The following is a 19,059-nucleotide window of genomic DNA, read 5'->3' on the forward strand; positions in this document are numbered from 1 at the left end:
CTGCATCTTTTTTGTTGCGCAAACTTGCCGGCGATAACTTGTTAATTTCAAGAACATCTGGGTCGGTCCGCATGCATTAGCATGCCATTATTCAAGCTCATTAAACACTAATTAAAGAGAGAACAACAAAGTTTGAAAAAGAGAAATCGGAATGCAACCTTAATGTGCAACCAAAAATTGAGGAAATATTTGTGTGGTTTGGTGACATGAAAAAAGTAATAGAAAATTTCCAAAATAGTCAATATGTATTTATTTTGAAATTAAATTTTGGATTTTGTGAAATTATTTTCTGCACAAAATTATATTTCAATTAATGTATTTAATATTATACAGTACAATTATGAACAGGGAATTTCCTCTTCATAATATAATGAAAAATTTAAATGTCAATATTTCAGTATCTATGAAAGCGACTGGCAACTGGAAGATGATTGAAGGATATTGTATTTTGTAATCATTAAAATAAAATTACTTTATACAAAATGACAAAAGTTTTTAAAAACGTGCTTGAGAAAGATTAATAAAGAAATTAATTCAGATAGATCCGGATAGATCAAATATAACCAAAAACTAAACATTTCCCCCAGTTAAGTCCATTTATAGTCCTATTTGTTTCAAAATTCCAAAAGCTGCATAAAAAGCTTTTCAATTTATCACTAACAGAATTCAATTAACTTAAAAAATTGAGACACGGTCCATCGTTATGCGCGCATATCACAAACTTTCACAACAGAATCGAATCTCTGCAGCTCTCTCGGCTAGAAATTGATTGGCTTCAGCAAACCATTCGCGCGCCAATTGAAAGAAGTGTAACATGAGAATCAAAAGTTATTTGCTCGCAGAAACTAATACAAAAGAGAGCTGGTGCACGGGACTTCTGAGAAGATTAGCGTGCCCTGCTCTTGCTAATCTCCGGGTGAGTGCTTTTCAATGAAGAGCGCAGAGTGTCACACTCTGTTTCAATCAAGAGCAAATCGAAAGCCTCCAGGGAAAGTAAACCTGCGAAGAATAAAATGAGAATCCATTACAGTTTGAAACCTTAAAAATTAATAACCTATTTTTCTTTTATTGACATTAATATGTTCTGAATTTTCTAAAAATAAAAAAATTCTGAGAATTTAGAAATAAAATTTTCACTTTTTAGCATTGTTATGATGATCATGAGTGCAAACAAATTATTTTTTTATTTCTTCAAGCACCTTCAGCATTCAATCTAAAAAATTCAATAGATTAATTTAAAAAATTGATAAGGTTTTTAGATTTTTGTAAGTTCATTAAAAATTGAACGAACATTCAAACATTTTTAACAATGCAAAAGAGAAATTTCAACGGAGGAGGAACAACTTTTTATAAGTATATATTATAATAATTTTTTACGCTGCAATCCGGCGCTCACAACTCCGCCCTCGCACACAAAAGGCTGATTCGAATAAATGCAGCAACAGCGTCTTGAAACTCAACCCTCCCGGTTTTTCTACTGAATTGAAATTTATTGTGTAAAACACGCTGCTCGGGCAGAAATAACAACACAAAACCTCTTCGGCTGCTGTGCCGAGATTCTCCAGCTCGTCGGCCGGGAAATCATCTCAGCTTTCAGGTAGGTTGTATTATAATGCTGGATGCGAGAGCGAAATGTGTGTATTATAATGAAATGCACCATGGGAACCTCTCAGGCGACGCTCACGTGTGGTGTGCCACTCGCTGAGCGAAAAGGGGAAATTGAAAAAGAGAAATAATAAAACGAAAACTAGGAGAGAGATAGAGGCTGGAGCTGATGAGAGGAATTGGGTCTGAAATCTGATATGCTAAGATGAGCTTTTTCTTTATAAGAGGACTTAAGTTCATAGTTTTGCACAATTTTTTCAATCTAAATTTTAAATATTTTGGCGGTGGATCTTGTTCAAATTTTCTGTTTATTAAAAAAAAATTTTCAGCTCTGATTATTTTTCCTTTTGTTGCTGGATATCCAATTTATTGCAACATTCCTTTAAGTTTCAAAAATGAAAATCACAGAATAATTAAATATACCTTATTCGGGAAAAAAATTAATACTATTTAAATTATTTAATTGAATGAGCGCAAGTTTTAAATTAAAAATGTCAATAATTAAAAATTTTAAATTAAATTAAGATTATGTAGTTAATTCTGCACAAATAATTCATTAATGAAGAATATTCCTGCAGTTAATGGTAATTACTTCATAATAATATAATAATGATTGCAAAATTAAAAGTTTTTAAAATTGCGATTCTTCGCCAAATTAAAAATTGACTAAAAGATTCCCTTTTAAGTTTTCTTTTTTGTATAGTAAATAAAATAAAATAAATTTTAATTCAGTAAATATAAAGAAAGGCAGAATTCTCTTTTGCATTTATTTAAAACAACTTGAGCTCGAAATACACTCCTTCCTGTTCTCAACTGCGTTTCGCATTACACGCCCTGCTTTTCATCATGTCCAAGTGAAATGTGTAACAAGCAAAGAGGGGGTTGGCTCGCACGAGCATTGTATTAATTCTAATTTATATTTATACCAGTTACGCGTTTATCCGGTCATTAGTCACCCTTCAAAACGAACAAAGTCGAAAACATTTGTACGAAAAGTGTGAGAAACAAACGGAAAAAAATAAACAGCCGCGAGAGAATAAGGAAAAAATTATATATATATATAAATCGTGCAGGCTTTCCTTATTTCTTTCCTTTCGCGCTAAACGATCGCGGCGCAGAATAATCGAAGGAAGTCCCATTTTCGAAGCGTAACCTTCTATTAAACAATAATTTGAGTCTTTTGCCTCGGCCGGGTCGAAATATCGGAGAGAGTCATTTCTCGACGCGCAGACGATCCCACGATCGCTGTTGTTTTTTCTCTCCTCGCATGCCCCCACTAATTTTTCATCCTGCTAAGTACTTTATAATACATATTTTCCCTTAATGCTGTCTTGGATGAGCCACGCCGCAAGCCAGAGCTCTTCTCACACGCCCACTATTTTCCTTACATCGCGTTTCATAGGGGTTGAGATCTCGTCCTAATTGCGCAGAGAGAGATTCTTCCTCAACCATTAAAAACGGGGCAAATAAACGTTTACTCGTAGACCTGCAAGTTTTCTTCAAGACGAGAAATTTTTTAATATTTATTCAAAGATCATAAATTTTTATAAATTTATTTAATTTTAATAAATGGTGGTGATTCTACCAATGCTTTAAACTTGCCTATTTTTTCATGAAAGTTTTATATTTTGTTTGAAGTTTGAACTGAGCTAATTTTTTAACTTAATTTTTTCAATCTAAATCGTACTAAGCAGAGCGCACCAAAATTAGGAATATTATAAATAAATTATAAGAGTTATTAAAATAATTTTTGTTTTTGGTTGGGCCAAGAAAAGTTTCTAATCAGCCTGTGCCCTTTAAGCTTGCGGACGACATGCAAGCTCCAATCTTATAATTATTTTTCGGGGGATAAATCATTTATTTAACTTCTTTTCACATTTTACGAGTTCAATTCCAATTTTTATTTCATTATAATATAAAAATTAATAAAAGTATGAATTACATCATTTTGAGCTATTTTTAAGAATTTAAATTTGATTCCTTTTGCAATTAAATTAAGAATAATTGTAAAATAGGAGCGTTTACTTTTTTTAATAGGTTTTGAACAAGAAATCCTTTAATTTCACATGTGAAGTCGCGTGGGCAGCGCGGCTGATGATCGCGTTGTGAGACCTTCTGCAACAGCATTTGCTCCTGATACCCATTCGGGATAGCTCGCTTGTTCTGGCGACTTATCCAAGTCGTGAGCTTACAAGAGGGAGAAAATACAATGCCAATTTACTAGACTCATTTTATAGCTTTCGGCACTTTCCGTCATTGGTCCAAAAATAATTTGAAATTTTCAAAATAAAATGTTTGAAAACTCAAAAATTCTAAAAAAAATGTACATAATATCAGGAAAAAGCATTGATTAAATAATTCATTATCAAACGCAATAAAATTCTTGTAAATCTCTGGTGAGATTTGAGAGTTTGCTAGGAAAGAAGGGAAAATTAAATCCCGCCTTGATCCGGGTGTCAGCTTGCTCAATACTTCTTTTTATTCACGAACTCTTGAAAAAAGCCGCATATAAAATTCTCGTCCATGAGGAATTCCATAAACCTCAAAGTACTTCTTTATAAGGCACATCTGGCCTTGCATCCTTTCTACGTGGCTGCGTCCTTTTGCTATTTGGCACTAAAAAGATTTTTATTACTTTTTAATCCCTTATCTGATAGCAGCTCGTATAACCCGACGGAAATTTTTCCTCCAATTTTAGGCTTCAGAAAATCCGCCCGTTAAAAAGTGGACAAAAAAAACGAGGGGGCGCTTTTTTCTATGGTCGATTTCGTCAGGTGTGCGCCGTGTCACATACCGGCACAAAAGGATTTTCCCTGAGCACTCCTCTCCGATATTTTTTATATGCCAAGGGATTTAACCGAGAGAGGGACACATCATATAATATTTTATACACGCGCGACGAACGCATACAATTGAATTTTTTACGAGTACAGAAAAGCCTAAAGGATTTATTTATATATTTTTTAGTTTCTTCGAAGTTCGGAAACTTTTGAAAGGCACTGTGATTTTGTATATGTGAAGGAAATCCCTAAAATATGAGGCATGAAGGCGGAGGAATATTCAGCATTCACGCCAAGTAGCTGTTTTAGATAAATTACGCGCACACAAAGGCCTCGTCGTCCCGTGTTTTTATTCATCTCCGTCGGTACGATGCATGAAAATCACGCGGTGATAAATTAAATTCCTGGCCGTTTTCCGAGCGGCAGACAATGCGGCGGGTGCGAAGCATGCCCGATCAATTTCCACACGACAAAGGAGCCACCTAGGAGCGAGCGATGATTGGAAATAATGCCCATTTTATTCAACACGAAAACACAACGCCGAGGAGAAAAACGACTAACAAGGTGCATTGAGAAAAAGCCGAGGCAAAAAATTAATGACATATTCGCTGCTTGTACCGCTTGTCGTCCATTCAATTTTCTTTTATTGTTTAATGTATGTCAACAGTGCCGTTGTGTAATGAAAAAACAAATATAATATAATTTCCAAACACACCAAAAAAACAAAAATGTTCTGAGAAAGAACAGTTAAATTTTTCCAGATTCAGCTTAAACTTAAAATTTTGCTCCTAAATACAAGTAAATTGAAAAAATTAGATTCTATTTTCAAAATATTGACATAAAAGTAACAGTTGTTTCCAATTCAATATAAAAAAGTTACTTCATGTGAGGCATCTCTTTGGACTGACTGAAAAAATTCATGAAAATAAAAATTTCTCAATTTTTTTCAGTACAATATAAAATTGTTTTAAAATGTGATTCATAGAAATTTTAAATACCAGGATCACCCTTCAGTTCTTTTCTTGTAACGAAAAGATTTAAATTTAAATAGACAATTTTTCTTTAAAATTAAAAGGCCATTCAATTCCTTACAACAACAGAGGATAGTGTTGCGAATTTTGAAAATTGTAATCACCATGTTCAAGTGTAAGACCATTTCAAAAATATAAATTGATATACAATGAGCTAAAAATACGAATAAAAAACTTTAATTTTATTACTGAATGAAGAAAGTTAATCTTTAGTTCTTATTGTTAGTTAAGGAATGAATAAATCTAATTGATTTTGAAAATTATTTAAAATCTCGTCTCATTAATCCTGATCGAATTAAATCTTTATGTTTGTACCTTTTAGCTTTTAAAATATTAAATTGTGTTCTATAAAAAATTGAAAACTTCTAGTACTCTTTTCACCGTTGCTTTCTGCACTTCAGACAAAAGTTTGACTCTCATTTCCCAAGCCTTTGCAGCACCTTTCCTTTCCTTGTTGGGGACAATAACGCTGTGTGCACTCATTATTCCGACCTGGAATGCCCTTTGTGGCCGATTCGCGCCGCATTTTTCCCCGAAACAAGCGCGTGTGTGGCGCCGAAAGACACAACTCACACCCACCCAAACAGTGCCTTCTTTCCTTGTGTGACAAAAGGAGCAGGACAATTTATTATCCCGAAATTTCGACGACTGCAAAGGCAAAGTAGTCCCGGAGGAGAGTGACCTACAGGGACGCTTGACTCATCCCTGCCTTTTCCTGGAAATGGAATTGTCGCATTTCCACAGGGAAGTTGTATAGATTGTTAACTAATTATATTTGTGTGTGGCTCTTTTTTAACTTTGAGGCAACCCCGACGGAATTTCGGTTGCGACACATATTTCTTTTTTTTTTACCCGGGACCTCCAACTCACTGCGCTTAACTTTATTGCCGTGCGCGCCAGACAGATATCGCAATGTATTTTGTTAATGCCTCTCTCTGAAATAGTCGGGATGCTCGTCAGACCGTCCTCAGTGTTTGGATTTTCCACGTATGAGGTTTGGACCCTTAATGTACCTGGGACGCAGGGGCGTACCTGGATTCAAATAAAAACATATTGATTCAAATCAAATGAATTTTAGAAAACTTTTTTCGCAGTCTTCAAATTTAGAAAATATTACTCAAAAGGCACAACAATTACACAGAAATATTTGGATTCATGTATGACTTTTGCACACACAAAAGCTAATCAAACAAATAATTTACGCACATTTGAAATTGTTGATTTTTTTTAAATTAAACACTGGTTTGCCAAACATTGTAGAATTGGAGTGAAGGATCAGTCCTTGTTTGAAAAATATTTTATACAAAACATTATAGTCTCTATATTCCTGAAGAAGAAAAATACAAAAATTAGGACAGAAAACCAACTTTCTACACACTATTAATATTCCAATAAAAGCATTAAATTTAACATTTAAGAGAAAAAACTTTAATTTTCCACGTTTGTTCAACAAAATAATTTAAAACATTGTTACGATCGTAAATACGCCCCTGCCAGTGCTGTGTCTCTCACCTTAATCTTCCCCTTTTCTATTTGAGTCCACGGTTCCGACTTATCTCCAGTGTTTTATCGCCCAGTCAGCTAGCTAATAGCATGAGCTCGGAAGAGTTTATATTCAAATCTGGGATCCCATAAGCTTAGTCCACGATCAGATTTTGGTCGCAGTCGCGCGAGTTAAACATATGGGAATAGCATTGAGCGTCCACGATCAAGTTCGTAAGAACGAATTTGTGGTCGCACAAACTTTTTACGAATTCGTATGAGTTGAACTGGATTCAACTCGTGCGAATTCGTATGAACGAAAAAGCTCGCGCATGCGCCGCTGAAAGTGGGAGTGGTTCTTCTTCTGCTGCCGACCGACGGCATCGACTGCATGGCGACGGATTGTTTTTATTTTCAAAACTATCTTTGACTCCGTGAAAAAAAATTGTTTGTCGCAATGAATGGATAGAAAAGCTAGAAGGATGTTTTCTAACTTAAATTAATTACATGAATTATATTTCTATCTAAAATTTCACCTACCTCAGGTTTGAAAAAATCATTCTCACGCGCGATAAAAATGTTTTGTTCTATTTGTTTACTGATATAAAACCGTCCGTTTATTATTAAATATTTTTTTCCCTGCAAATTATCATTTTTTTAAAAGTTATCTAGTCATGACATGAACATTAAAAAATTATATAAATAAATAAACTGTGTGAAAAATTTTGTAGATTCTGATCTAAAACCGTGCTTCTATTTTGTTTTTAAATTATTTCTAGCCATTGTGTCCAACAATTCAATCAAATTAAATTTTTGTATCGAACAATTGTCTTTTTAAACAATGGAAAAAATTAAAATAAATACAAAATAAAAAGCTCAAAATTCGTTTGTTGAAAAAAATTAGATTGAAATAGTTGGAAACAAGCTAAAATTTGGTCCCCGACAAACTTTTAGCGAGCCATTTTTTTATAATATAAGAAAAACAAAACAAAGACATTCTAAAAATTAAAATACATTAATAATTTGAAAATTAATATTATTTTTTTCAATTTCTAAATTTCTTTGTTGATTTCTTAAAAAAAAGGTCCGTTATTTTATTTCTCAGGTTGCTTGTTTTTGTAATCATCACGAGACTTACGCGTCACTATTTAAAATCAACAACCAATTAAAAGCTGCGCGCAATATTCTGAAGAAAATCTGATCGTGGACGCTCCATGCGACTGCCGAAAAAGTTCGCGCGAACTTGTGGTCGCGCGACCAAAGTTCGCGCGAACAAAAATTTGATCGTGGACTAAGCTATAATGCATCTCTCTCGGCAGCGCACGCGTTTTTTTCCTCGGGCTCGACTTTTCTATTTCGGGAGCCAGACGATCACAAAGTTCATCTCTATGAAAAAGGCGAGTCTAAGCTCGCGTAGACACAACGTTTCGCTCTTCGGTCTTATACATTCGGCAATAAATATTTATTAGCATTATTCGCCGATCACTCTGCGAGTGGGGCGAGCTCAATAAAATCGGTCGAGGGCCATTGTGTTTTTGTTTTTGGCCGGGCCAATTTATCGCTTTCCGAGCACAAAGGCGAATAAATAAGCCAATAAAGTGGCCGTTTTGAATAATACATTCAAGAGAGAAGAACCGCCTGCGCGATAAATCGCGAAAAATCAGCCTCTCTGGAATAGAAAAAATATTTATCAGAGAGGAAAACAAAATAACCGAAATGGTTTGGTCTGTGTTGTTCTTTTTTGTGCGTTCAAGGGAAAAAGCAATTTATCATGCGGGCAACAAGAAAATCTTTTTAGAGGTGGTGTCACTTCTCTCCTTTTTATTTGCCCTGACCGTTTCACCTGAGGAGGCGACTTGCTGTCCGACGGCCGTGGCGTCAGCAGGGAAATATGTTGCAATTTATCAGGGGGCGCAATCGCCTTCCAGGAAAATATATACGATCGGTGTGATATTTTTTTCTGTTTGTTATTGCACAGGGGTGATTGATTGTTTTGTTTGTTTGGCGAAGAGAAGCCTCTGCATCCGATTGTGATACTGTCTTCTTGCAGCTGCGGATTGCAGTTATGCCGAGTGAGGCGAGTGAATTGATAACATCAAAGGATTCTGTGGTCACTTCTTCATTATATTGGCCTGACGCGCGTGCAGGTATAAACATTGTTGACGACTCGAGTTGTTGTTGGTTGTCAGAAAAATTTCTATCAAACGAGCGTGAATAACGCGGGTCGGATATTAGGAAATACCTTATTCCAACCTGAAAGTTTGTCAATGTTTTTAAAGTATAGATACATATTTTTCAAAATAAAAATATTAAAAAATAAAAAATAATAGGTTTTTTCAATTGGATAAAAAAAAAATGAATGGGGTTTTTTGGAAATGCATGTTTTAAGATAGAGTTGAGTAAAATCACTTTTAAATAAAGGGTAAATATGCCAAAACTTAAATTAAGATCAGTTACTTCAATACTTTCAGTGAACTATTAGTTGATCCTTATATTTATATTTATTTAAAACGAAATTTCAATTGCCCTACTTTCAATAAATTTTAACTTAAAATGTGGTTATCCATTAATTCATTTATAAACTAAAGATTAATTTATAAAAACGCGCCTATGAAAAATTTTTGCCATTTATATGTTCAGATCTTCTTTTTTTATTTTTAACTCATGCAGATGCGTAAAATTTGACCCCACGAAGCAAAAAGATCAGACTCGGCGCGAGAATGCTTTAATAGCGAGGCGGCGCCATCAAGGATTATTTTGGGAGAGTTTGGAAATTAAAGGGGTTGGCCGAAAGAAGAGGATACTTTTTGGGTCTTTAGAACTTTTCCTTTGCTTTATGTACAGACCAAAGGAAAAAAACATAAATGGTTTTCCTCCAAAAGGAACTAGACGCTAGCCTAATTAAAAGCGAATTAAATAACAACGCAAAGGCTTTCAACGGGGGAGGTTCTGTTAATTTTAGGGTCAAATAATATGCTATTAATCTCTTTTAGATGAAACTCCGCGCGCCAAGTAAGATTGCATTATTGTGTATGAAAACGTTAACCAAAGCAGGAAATCCTACTTGGACTTTAAACACGTTTTAAAAATAAATTTTGACATGAAAACAAATAAACAAAGGGTGCTTATCTCTTCCTATAAAAGTAGAGATGCGAACCAAAAATATTTTCATACCATAGAATTTTGCGGAAACCCAAGGCAAAATGAAATTGGCCGCTGTGATCGCTAGTCTGCTGTTGCTGGCCCTGAATGTACTGGCCCAGGACATTCCTGTCGAGCAGGTCGAAATTGGTCTGCGGGGATGCGGAGGAGGAGGTGGCGGTACTTGCGATCCGGTATGTATTAAAAAGGAGTTAAATGAAGACATCACTTTTTTAATACAATTATTATTATTTCAGGAGCCAATCTACAATGCTTTTTGCAACGGTCAAGAACCCCTCAAATTTCCTGTCATTGCCAGGATGTGCTTCTTAAGCTGCGGCAAGTGTTTGCCTGGATGCTGCAAACCATAGACGCATAGTCGATCGAGTTAAATTGCACGTGAACATTAAAATTATTTTATGTTATTTATGTTTTATTTGTTTAATTATTTGTTGAACATAACATTTTTGAGCCGAAATAATTAACAATTTTTTGTATGAAAAGCTCAATTTTATTTATTATTATTTGTAAGTGACCGACTGTGTGGCACAGTGATTAGTGCGCCTGGATGGAAGGCAAATAAAATGCAAATAAAATCATAGAAGATTTAGTTCTTTGGGCTGGAAAAAGGTTTGGAATACATAGAAACAAAACCGATTGGCATAGCTACAATTCAGAATAAGGCATCTGCAATCTCTTTCATTTTGTTTTATTTATTATTATTATTATTTTTAATAACGTGAATGTCAAATCACGCGTAAAATTAGCTTATTTTGCAGAATACTCATCATACTTCATTTTTATAAAAACCGCGAATCTGATATATGGATAAAAAATTAATTTGATTTTTTTGAGATTTGTGTTAATCGACTATTATAAAAATGTAATACAAAGTATTTAATGTTTGATTTAAAAAGTTACAAGAATGTGGCACTCATTATAAAGAGATAAATAAAACTTAGTGCAGAAGGACAAAAATTAGAAAGAAAAAAAAAATACATTTTGATTCTTACTCCTTAAAATTTTGGCCTTGTCGACAGTTTGGCCCAAATTGAGCTCACATGCACTGCTCTTCACGCTTTGATGTGGACACAAAAAGCAACGCATGTGTGTGCGTCTATTCAATCGGTCATGTTTACAATGTGACAGAAAAGGCAGCCACGCATATTGTGAAAAGAAGAAGTCCCTGCTGCTGCCTGTAGATGTAAAAAAGGTTAGTTAAGCTGTAATCTGGGCAACGAGGCACGTCTTGCAAAGGCCCTTTTGTGTGCCAACTGAAGAAAGAGCCAGGAGATTACTAGCGCATTCACGAAGGGAAAAGGCACTTTTTCCCGGTCAGAAGGAAGCAAAGGGGAGCCCCTCAACTCTGTATGAATTTCCTGCCTTAACGCCATGACAATAAAAATCTATTTCTGCAAGGCAGATGTTGGAGATTATTTGCTGTTTGTTATCATTATTATTATTTTTTTTTTCAGAAGATGAGAAGCTGGAGCTTAAAAAAAGGGTGAAAATTTATTCTTATTGACTTATTTACAGCTCTAAACAATTTTCCAGCGTTGAAAATAATTTTGTGGAAGTTGCTTGGTCAAAAATTAGCATTTTTATTCAATAATATTGTCCTAAACTTCTTAATAAAAGACTGACAGTTGGTCTGCTATATCTCAAATATTGAACTGAACAAGGAAAAGAAATAAATAAAACATTAAAAACCATTAAACAAAACAGATTTTTCTGAATTTTGAAACCTGAAGATGAAATATCAATAAAACATCACGAACTTTGTAAAACCCCACACTAAAACTCCAACAAAGAATACACAAGCATGATTAACATGCATTTAAAAATAAGTGAAATCATCAATCAAGTTTCAAAATAATACTTAATTAACAAAAAATACAACTAAATCTAGATAATTCATGAACTTTTCCTGACTGAAATAAAGGAATGACTTGATGTGGAATTATATGACTGAATAAATCAGAGGTTTCTCTAGAATTTCCGTAACATTTTTCCTCGTTAAATGGGGTTGGAAAAATGGTACAACTCAGTCTAGCTAAAATTTTGTTATAAAATTACAACCCATCTCATCTCCCTTCTCTAACATTTAGTATAAAAATGCTTCATGCCTCATATAATATTAAAAAAAAAAAAAAAAAAAAAAAAAAAATCGGAAGAAGGAAAATTTTGTTCTTTCTTTCAATTGTGTGTGGGTTTACCGCGTCAGACAAGTTTCGTTTGATGTCGTTTAGCAGAAATCTACTATTTGCTGTAAACACTTCCTTCTCCCTTTTCAAAATTAAGATTTTGTTTATGACATAGAAAAATAAATGATCATTAATTATAAATAAAATCAAATAAAATATTCATCATTTTTTGTGGAAATTCAATTGACATGGTATTGCATAAAGATAAATATATTCCTCAGATTTCATTATAATTTTAATCTGGGATGGCGTAACAATTCTCGCAACCATAAGCGAGTGCAGTAAGTGTAAAGTAAGATAGTGACGCGGTTGTGTCAAAAACCTTTGCTGATCTTGCGAAATCTAGCTATCTTATGAAAAATCGCCACCTTTAAAACTACAAGCATTTCGCAAAATCTAAGAAAAATAACAATCAGCACAACTCAGAGTTGGTATAAAAATGGACAGTGTCAGAACCAAAGTATCCAGTTCACCAGCTGATCTAACCAAAAGCAACATGAACTTCGCTGCAGTTTTCATTGGCCTCATGATGGTCGCCCTGGCTCAAGCCGCCCCTGCTGACTTTGCTCTGAGTAACGCCATCTCGGATGCTGTCGAAGCTCCCCAAGTTGGCCTGCGTCAATCAACTCCTGGTTGTGGCTGCAAATCCGTAAGCAATTCTTCAAGAATCATTTGTGTGCCCACAACTATTCTAATATGGTAAAATACAAATTCCAGGATTTCTATGGACTCTGCAACGGACAGGAACCCCTGAAATTCCCTGTCGTCGCCAGGATGTGCTTCCTCTCATGCGGCAAGTGTTTGCCTGGATGCTGCCCGACTTCTGCTCCTACAGGTACAGGTGCTGGGAAGTAAGAATTATCAGTCGGATGACTTCCGATTACGGAGTCACCATTTCACGGAGACGAATAAACTTCATTTAAATTATTTAAAATATTGGAAACCATATCTAATAAATTCGATTTACAACTTGCAAAACTATTTTTTCTTACTTGAAAAATTGTACCATAAAAAAATGCTTGTTATGCCCTTGCCATAGAGAATTATATTTACATAATATAATACATACCCTGATCCAGTTGACAATATTAATATATTAATTTTAAAATTTTGCATCCAGACATTACAATAATATAAAGTTGAAAAATGACACTCAAGGGGGAATTCAAGCAAAAGAGAAAATTGGCTTCCGCCTAGTGGTAAAGGAAAATATGAAAATTTACCCCCAATTCGGACCTTCAATCTGCTGTAACTTGAAAACCCCCAGATATTATTGTGTCCACGGGAGGAATTGAAATAAATAAAAAAATGGAAATTTATTAAAACTCCCTATTTCCAATGCCTGATTAAATTTTTCAAGCAATTATATCACCCATTCACAAGCACTTTATAATGAAATTCTCTGCCTAAGCCTTTGTCTTTCTAATTCCACATACAATCGAGATGGATTCATATCAATTGAAAAATTAAAATCGGGCAAATTGATTTATATCTAGGGCTGAGCGTTTTAGTCGATCAACTATTTTTTTCTGATCTTCGCAGGATGTTAGGGTTATGAAATGAGCACGAATCATGCAATTTCGAGTCGATTAAGCTAGGGTCAAAATCGACTAAAATCGACTAAATGGACAAAAATCGACTATTTCGACTAAAAACAGACTAAAACCGACTAAAATAGCTGAAAAGAAAAGACTCGATTTTTTTTTTAAATTTGAGGCATTTGAGCTCTAAGTGAAAAAAAAAATGGTTTTTGGCAACCATCTAAAAATCTCGGACAGATCATTTAGATCATTTCTAGCTATATTTTTTGACAAAATTTTTTTCTACCCCTCACCCCTGGAGGCTGGAACCCTGGCACACCCTTGCAACGAAGTCGTGACAGAAAAAAAATGTTTTTTAGCAACCATCTAAAAATCTTTTTCAGACCATTTGGATCATTTCTAGCTAACTTTTTTTGAAACATTTTTTTTTTACCCCACACCCCTTGAACCCTGGCCCACCCTTGCGACGGTCTTGACTGAAAAAAAAATGTTTTTTAACAACCATCTAAAAATCTTTTTCAGACCATTTGGATCATTTCTAGCTAACTTTTTTGAAACATTTTTTTTTACCCCACACCCCTGGAACCCTGGCCCACCCTTGTGACGGTCTTGACTGAAAAAAAAATGTTTTTTAGCAACCATCTAATAATTTCGGACATACCATTTGGATCATTTCTAGCCAAATTTTTTGAAAAATTTTTTTTTTACCTTATTGCCTTAATTATTAAATTTTCAAAATCGACTAAAACAGACTATTTTTGCTCGAAAATCGACTAAAATCGACTTAATTTAGGCCGAAAATCGACTAAAAAAAGTCGACTATTTTGACCTCAAAAATAGACTAAAACGCTCAGCCCTATTTATATCAATTTGAAATCCAAATGAAACCAGCAACACACTAAAGTTTTTTATAAACAACAAAGAATAAAGATTTAACTTCTCTAGCAAGCCCCTAAAAATTTGGAAAATTCTGATCATAATTAAGCCACTTTTTTATGCAGAAATCAATTCCGGTCCCGTGCTACCCCTCATTTATATGCCAAAATGAAAAAAATGTCTACCATCAGCATAAATACAAGAGATTCTTGTGGACTTCTATACAAACGCTCAAAGTTCTCGAATTATTAATTAATTAAGGTTCAGACAAACATTTAAAGTAAAGGATAAAGATTTGATTAGAAGTTATGAAGTTTGCAAAAAGGTTTTGTCATAAAAAATGGAGCTGGTCCAGTTTTTTAAGGACAAATGACACGCGAATAAATTTCCCAATCACTCTCTTTCTGATCATTTCTGATAATATCTTCATACAAAGAAAAACGTTATTTGCAATTCCATGAAGAGCCGAGTCTCTTTGAATGCTGGGCGTTTTGGCAGACATCTGCTACGGTTGTAAACCCTTTCTTCTATTTTTTCCAACATTAAATATTTTATACTGTCCGATAAGAATAAATATTAATAATAACAATAATAATAATAATAATAACAATAATTATAAAAATAATAATAATAGTTTAACCACCTTAATAAAAACATACTTTTGAAAATTGGAATGGGATTATATTTTTGTTTGTGGTTTTCAACAATTACCTATAAAATAAAAATCTACTAAAAAGATAATAATTCTACAGATCATAATTTAAATCAAACATAATATAAAAAATATAAAAATTTGCATACAAACATATAACGAATTTTAATTAATTTCCAAAATTAATATTAAAATCTCATGTGATATTATTTCCAATAATCCCTGTGTCCTGTCCGGAGTCATCCAGGGCAGCGTCCTGGAACCGCTGCTGTTCAACATCTACGTCGCCGACCTGCGCGCTAACATTAACTCCGAATTGGTTCAGTACGCGGACGACGCCACCCTCTGGCGCAAAATTCTGAAACCCTCGGACGTCGCCCTGCTGCAGGCCGACCTGGACAGTGTCCGGGCGTGGTGCGACAACAACGGCATGTCCCTGAACCCGGCCAAGTGCCACGTGATGGACGTGACGCGTGCCCGGACACGTCGGCACGACATCTACAAAATTGGCGCCTCCACCCTCGAGTACGTCACCGACGAGCGCCTCCTCGGCGTCCAAGTGTCCAAAGACCTGCGGTGGAGCAAACACACGGACATCGCGCGCGGCAAAGCAGCAAAGGTGCTCTCGTTCGCGGCGCGCAATCTGCACGGCTGCACGCCGCGCGTGAAAAAGTTGGCCTACCAGACGATGGTGGTACCTCTCCTGTTCTACGGCACCCCCGCGTGCGCTGTACGTATAACATGGTTATCCTGGAAAGTTATCTCTAGTGAATGTCCCCTAATATATTTTATGTTATGTTATAATCAAATTATAAGGCATTAGATATTCTTTGCGGGACAAAATTTCAAATACCAAAAATATATATATGTTCAAATTTATTTGATAATTTTTAACAATTTTGTAAATAATTTAATTATGTGAGATTTATTAGTCTCCGTGAAATGGTGAGTCCGTAATCGGAAGTCTGCATGATGACTTTCATCTGACTGATAATTCTTACTTCCCAGCACCTGTACCTGTAGGAGCAGAAGTCGGGCAGCATCCAGGCAAACACTTGCCGCACGAGAGGAAGCACATCCTGGCGACGACAGGGAATTTCAGGGGTTCCTGTCCGTTGCAGAGTCCATAGAAATCCTGGAATTTGTATTTTACCATATTAGAAGAGTTTTGGGCACACGAATGATTCTTGAGGAATTGCTTACGGATTTGCAGCCACAACCAGCATCTGTTGTACGCAGGCCAACTTGGGGAGCTTCGACGCCGCTGAGAGCAGAGTCAGCAGGGGCGGCTTGAGCCAGGGCGACCATCATGAGGCCAATGAAGACTGCAGCGAAGTTCATGTTGCTTTTGGATGGATCAGTTGGTGAACTGGATGCTTTGGTTCTGGCACTGCCGCTTTTTATACGGACTCAACGTTGAGTTGATTGTTATTTTTTTTCTTCTAAACTTAGCGAAAATGCATAAACATTCAAATATCAAAAGGCTCAGTGCTGCTACTTGTTAAGCGCGTTTCTACACTAATGGATAGCTGTGGCTTCACTATATTAGTGCAGCAGCTGCGCACGACGACCGACGACACATTTTCACCAATTCATTACTACTGACAAAGAGAGGGACTTGCAGAACATTTTCTTGTTGAAAAGAAGCAACCTGTGGACAAGACACAACTTGACCAAAAACTTGGACAAGTTAACAACTTTGAAATTAAATTAAATTGATAATTTGCCTATAGCTTCAATAGCATTCACGTGTTTAATGTGCAAAGAAAAATTGAGTTTTTCGGGAACGTTTTAGTTGCAAATTGTGTTTATTGATCTATCACAAAGGCAATTGCTGCCCATAACGGGATACATCATTTATACATTCAAAATTATACAAGTTAATATAATGGAGAGAAAAGATGATAATTTTACATACAAATTTTTACAATAACAAAATACGAAACCAAAAGAAAAATTAACAGTTATTAAGTTGTTTGGACGTTTTTCTTTTTTCTGGATGCTGAAAGCTTGCATTTAGATGACTGCCTGATACTTCCGAATGCCGCTTTCTTTGTTCTTTTTTTGCTCTTACTCCTGGCAAAAAACTGCAACTCAAATTATGTTTAGTAAACAGGCTTTACTTTCGTCTTTGATTTTCGCCTCGCAATTCAGCTTTTATTATTCCAGATCAGTCCTTTTAAATTCTGTTTTAATTTTTGATTTCATTCATTCAGCCTATACTGGTTCAAATATAGCTGCAATAATTTATTTTTTAATGAGCTACGTTTTAAGCAGCTACTTTTTTATTGCATTCTGCATGCCCCGAATGTGACAATGTTGGCTACATTACTTTTTCCTTTTTACTTAGTTTATCTCAAATATCCAAATTTTCATCATTTTTTTTGCAATTTCAATTATAAATATTTCTAAAATATCAATCTTCAATAATTTTGGGCTTGATAATAGATAAAATTCAATTTTGCTCTTTTAGCGTTGGTTTTAATTTTTGTTGGTTTTTATATTGTTATGTAAATTATAATCTGAATTATTTTTATTTTTTACTAATAAAATGTGAAAAATAGAGCATATCTTATAAGAAGTATTAAAAGATACAAATAACAGCTAGAGAATTAAAATCATTAATTATATTTTAACAAAATAATTAAGATAGTAAAATAAATTTATATAGGGTGTTGACCCAGTTTTCCGAAGAGGTTTCGAAACGATTGCTTTTGTTTTTCCCATTTCTTGCTGGGCAGGTTGATCAACGCTGATTAGCAGCGTCACGTGGCCGCTAGAAACGTTTTTAGCGCGCGGACACGGAACAGCGCTTCAATTTCATTAAATATTAAATAGCTATTTATTCTAAAAATTACTAAAATTTAAGCATATCTTGTGAAAACACTGAAAAAATTTCAAACCGTTGCGTCGCAATAAAAAGAAAACCTAATATGAGTGATTTGCGCGAAAAATATATGTGAGAATTGAGTTGCAGGGGTTATTTCCGTCAGTTTGGTCCAAAAACTGCAGGATTTGGTCACTTGCGGCGCAGCGATTGCTGATTTTACCACTAATGCCCCACGGTGTTGTGCAGAAAACTTCGATCGCAGTGCCACAAGTGAAAAAAACCTGCAGCTTTTGGATCGAACTGACGAAAATAGCCCTGCAACTCAATTCTCACGTTTTTCGCTCGAATCACTTGTATCAGGTTTCCTTTTGATTACGACGCAACAGTTTGGAATTTTTCTCAGTGTTTTCACATGATATACTCAAAATTTAGCCATCTTTCAAAATAAAATGCAATACAAATGACCGGAGTGGATCTTTAAGTTATTTCATTGAACAAAATGCACTGCAAAAGCTCAATTTTAATCTTATGTTAATTCTGATCAAAAGCAATTGAAAATGTGATTCACTCAAAACATTATGTCAAATTCAAATAATCAAATGACGGTATAACAAAGAAGGAAAATCTGATTGAAAGATGGTTTTTCTGAATAACGATGAAAGATGGTCTCTATTTTTTTTTTTTTTTTTTTTTTTTATAAAGTTGTAAGTTTTTCAAAAAATGGATTATTTCCATCATTCTGAAATTAAATAAAAAGAAAGCGCAAATCAGATTATTTACATCCGTGGTCAAGCTTCTGTATTAGGAGCATTTTGCTTGATGTAGGTTGTTGCAGGGAGCTGAACTATATGTGCATACTTTTCTTTGTTGCTAGCGTTTTTATCCATAATGGTGCATGTAAATTAGCATGCAAATGT

The 19,059-nt window shown here is 34.8% G+C and overlaps 2 protein-coding genes across 2 annotated transcripts in view; one reads left to right on the top strand and one right to left on the bottom strand.

Moving 5' to 3' along the window:
- Positions 1-19,059, bottom strand: part of LOC132205923 (ecdysone-induced protein 78C) — an 89,323-nt gene that overhangs the window by 61,079 nt on the left and 9,185 nt on the right. The window lies entirely within an intron of this gene.
- LOC132192751 (uncharacterized) lies at positions 12,668-13,221 on the top strand. Its single transcript, XM_059612849.1, has 2 exons — positions 12,668-12,892; positions 12,961-13,221. Exons 1-2 carry the CDS (start codon positions 12,683-12,685, stop codon positions 13,096-13,098), a joined length of 348 nt encoding a protein of 115 aa, XP_059468832.1. The 5' UTR covers positions 12,668-12,682; the 3' UTR covers positions 13,099-13,221.

This window comes from Neocloeon triangulifer, unplaced genomic scaffold (assembly GCF_031216515.1).
Source record: "Neocloeon triangulifer isolate White Clay Creek 2 clone unplaced genomic scaffold, ASM3121651v1 ptg000003l, whole genome shotgun sequence".
In the NCBI taxonomy this organism is placed as follows: domain Eukaryota; kingdom Metazoa; phylum Arthropoda; class Insecta; order Ephemeroptera; family Baetidae; genus Neocloeon; species Neocloeon triangulifer.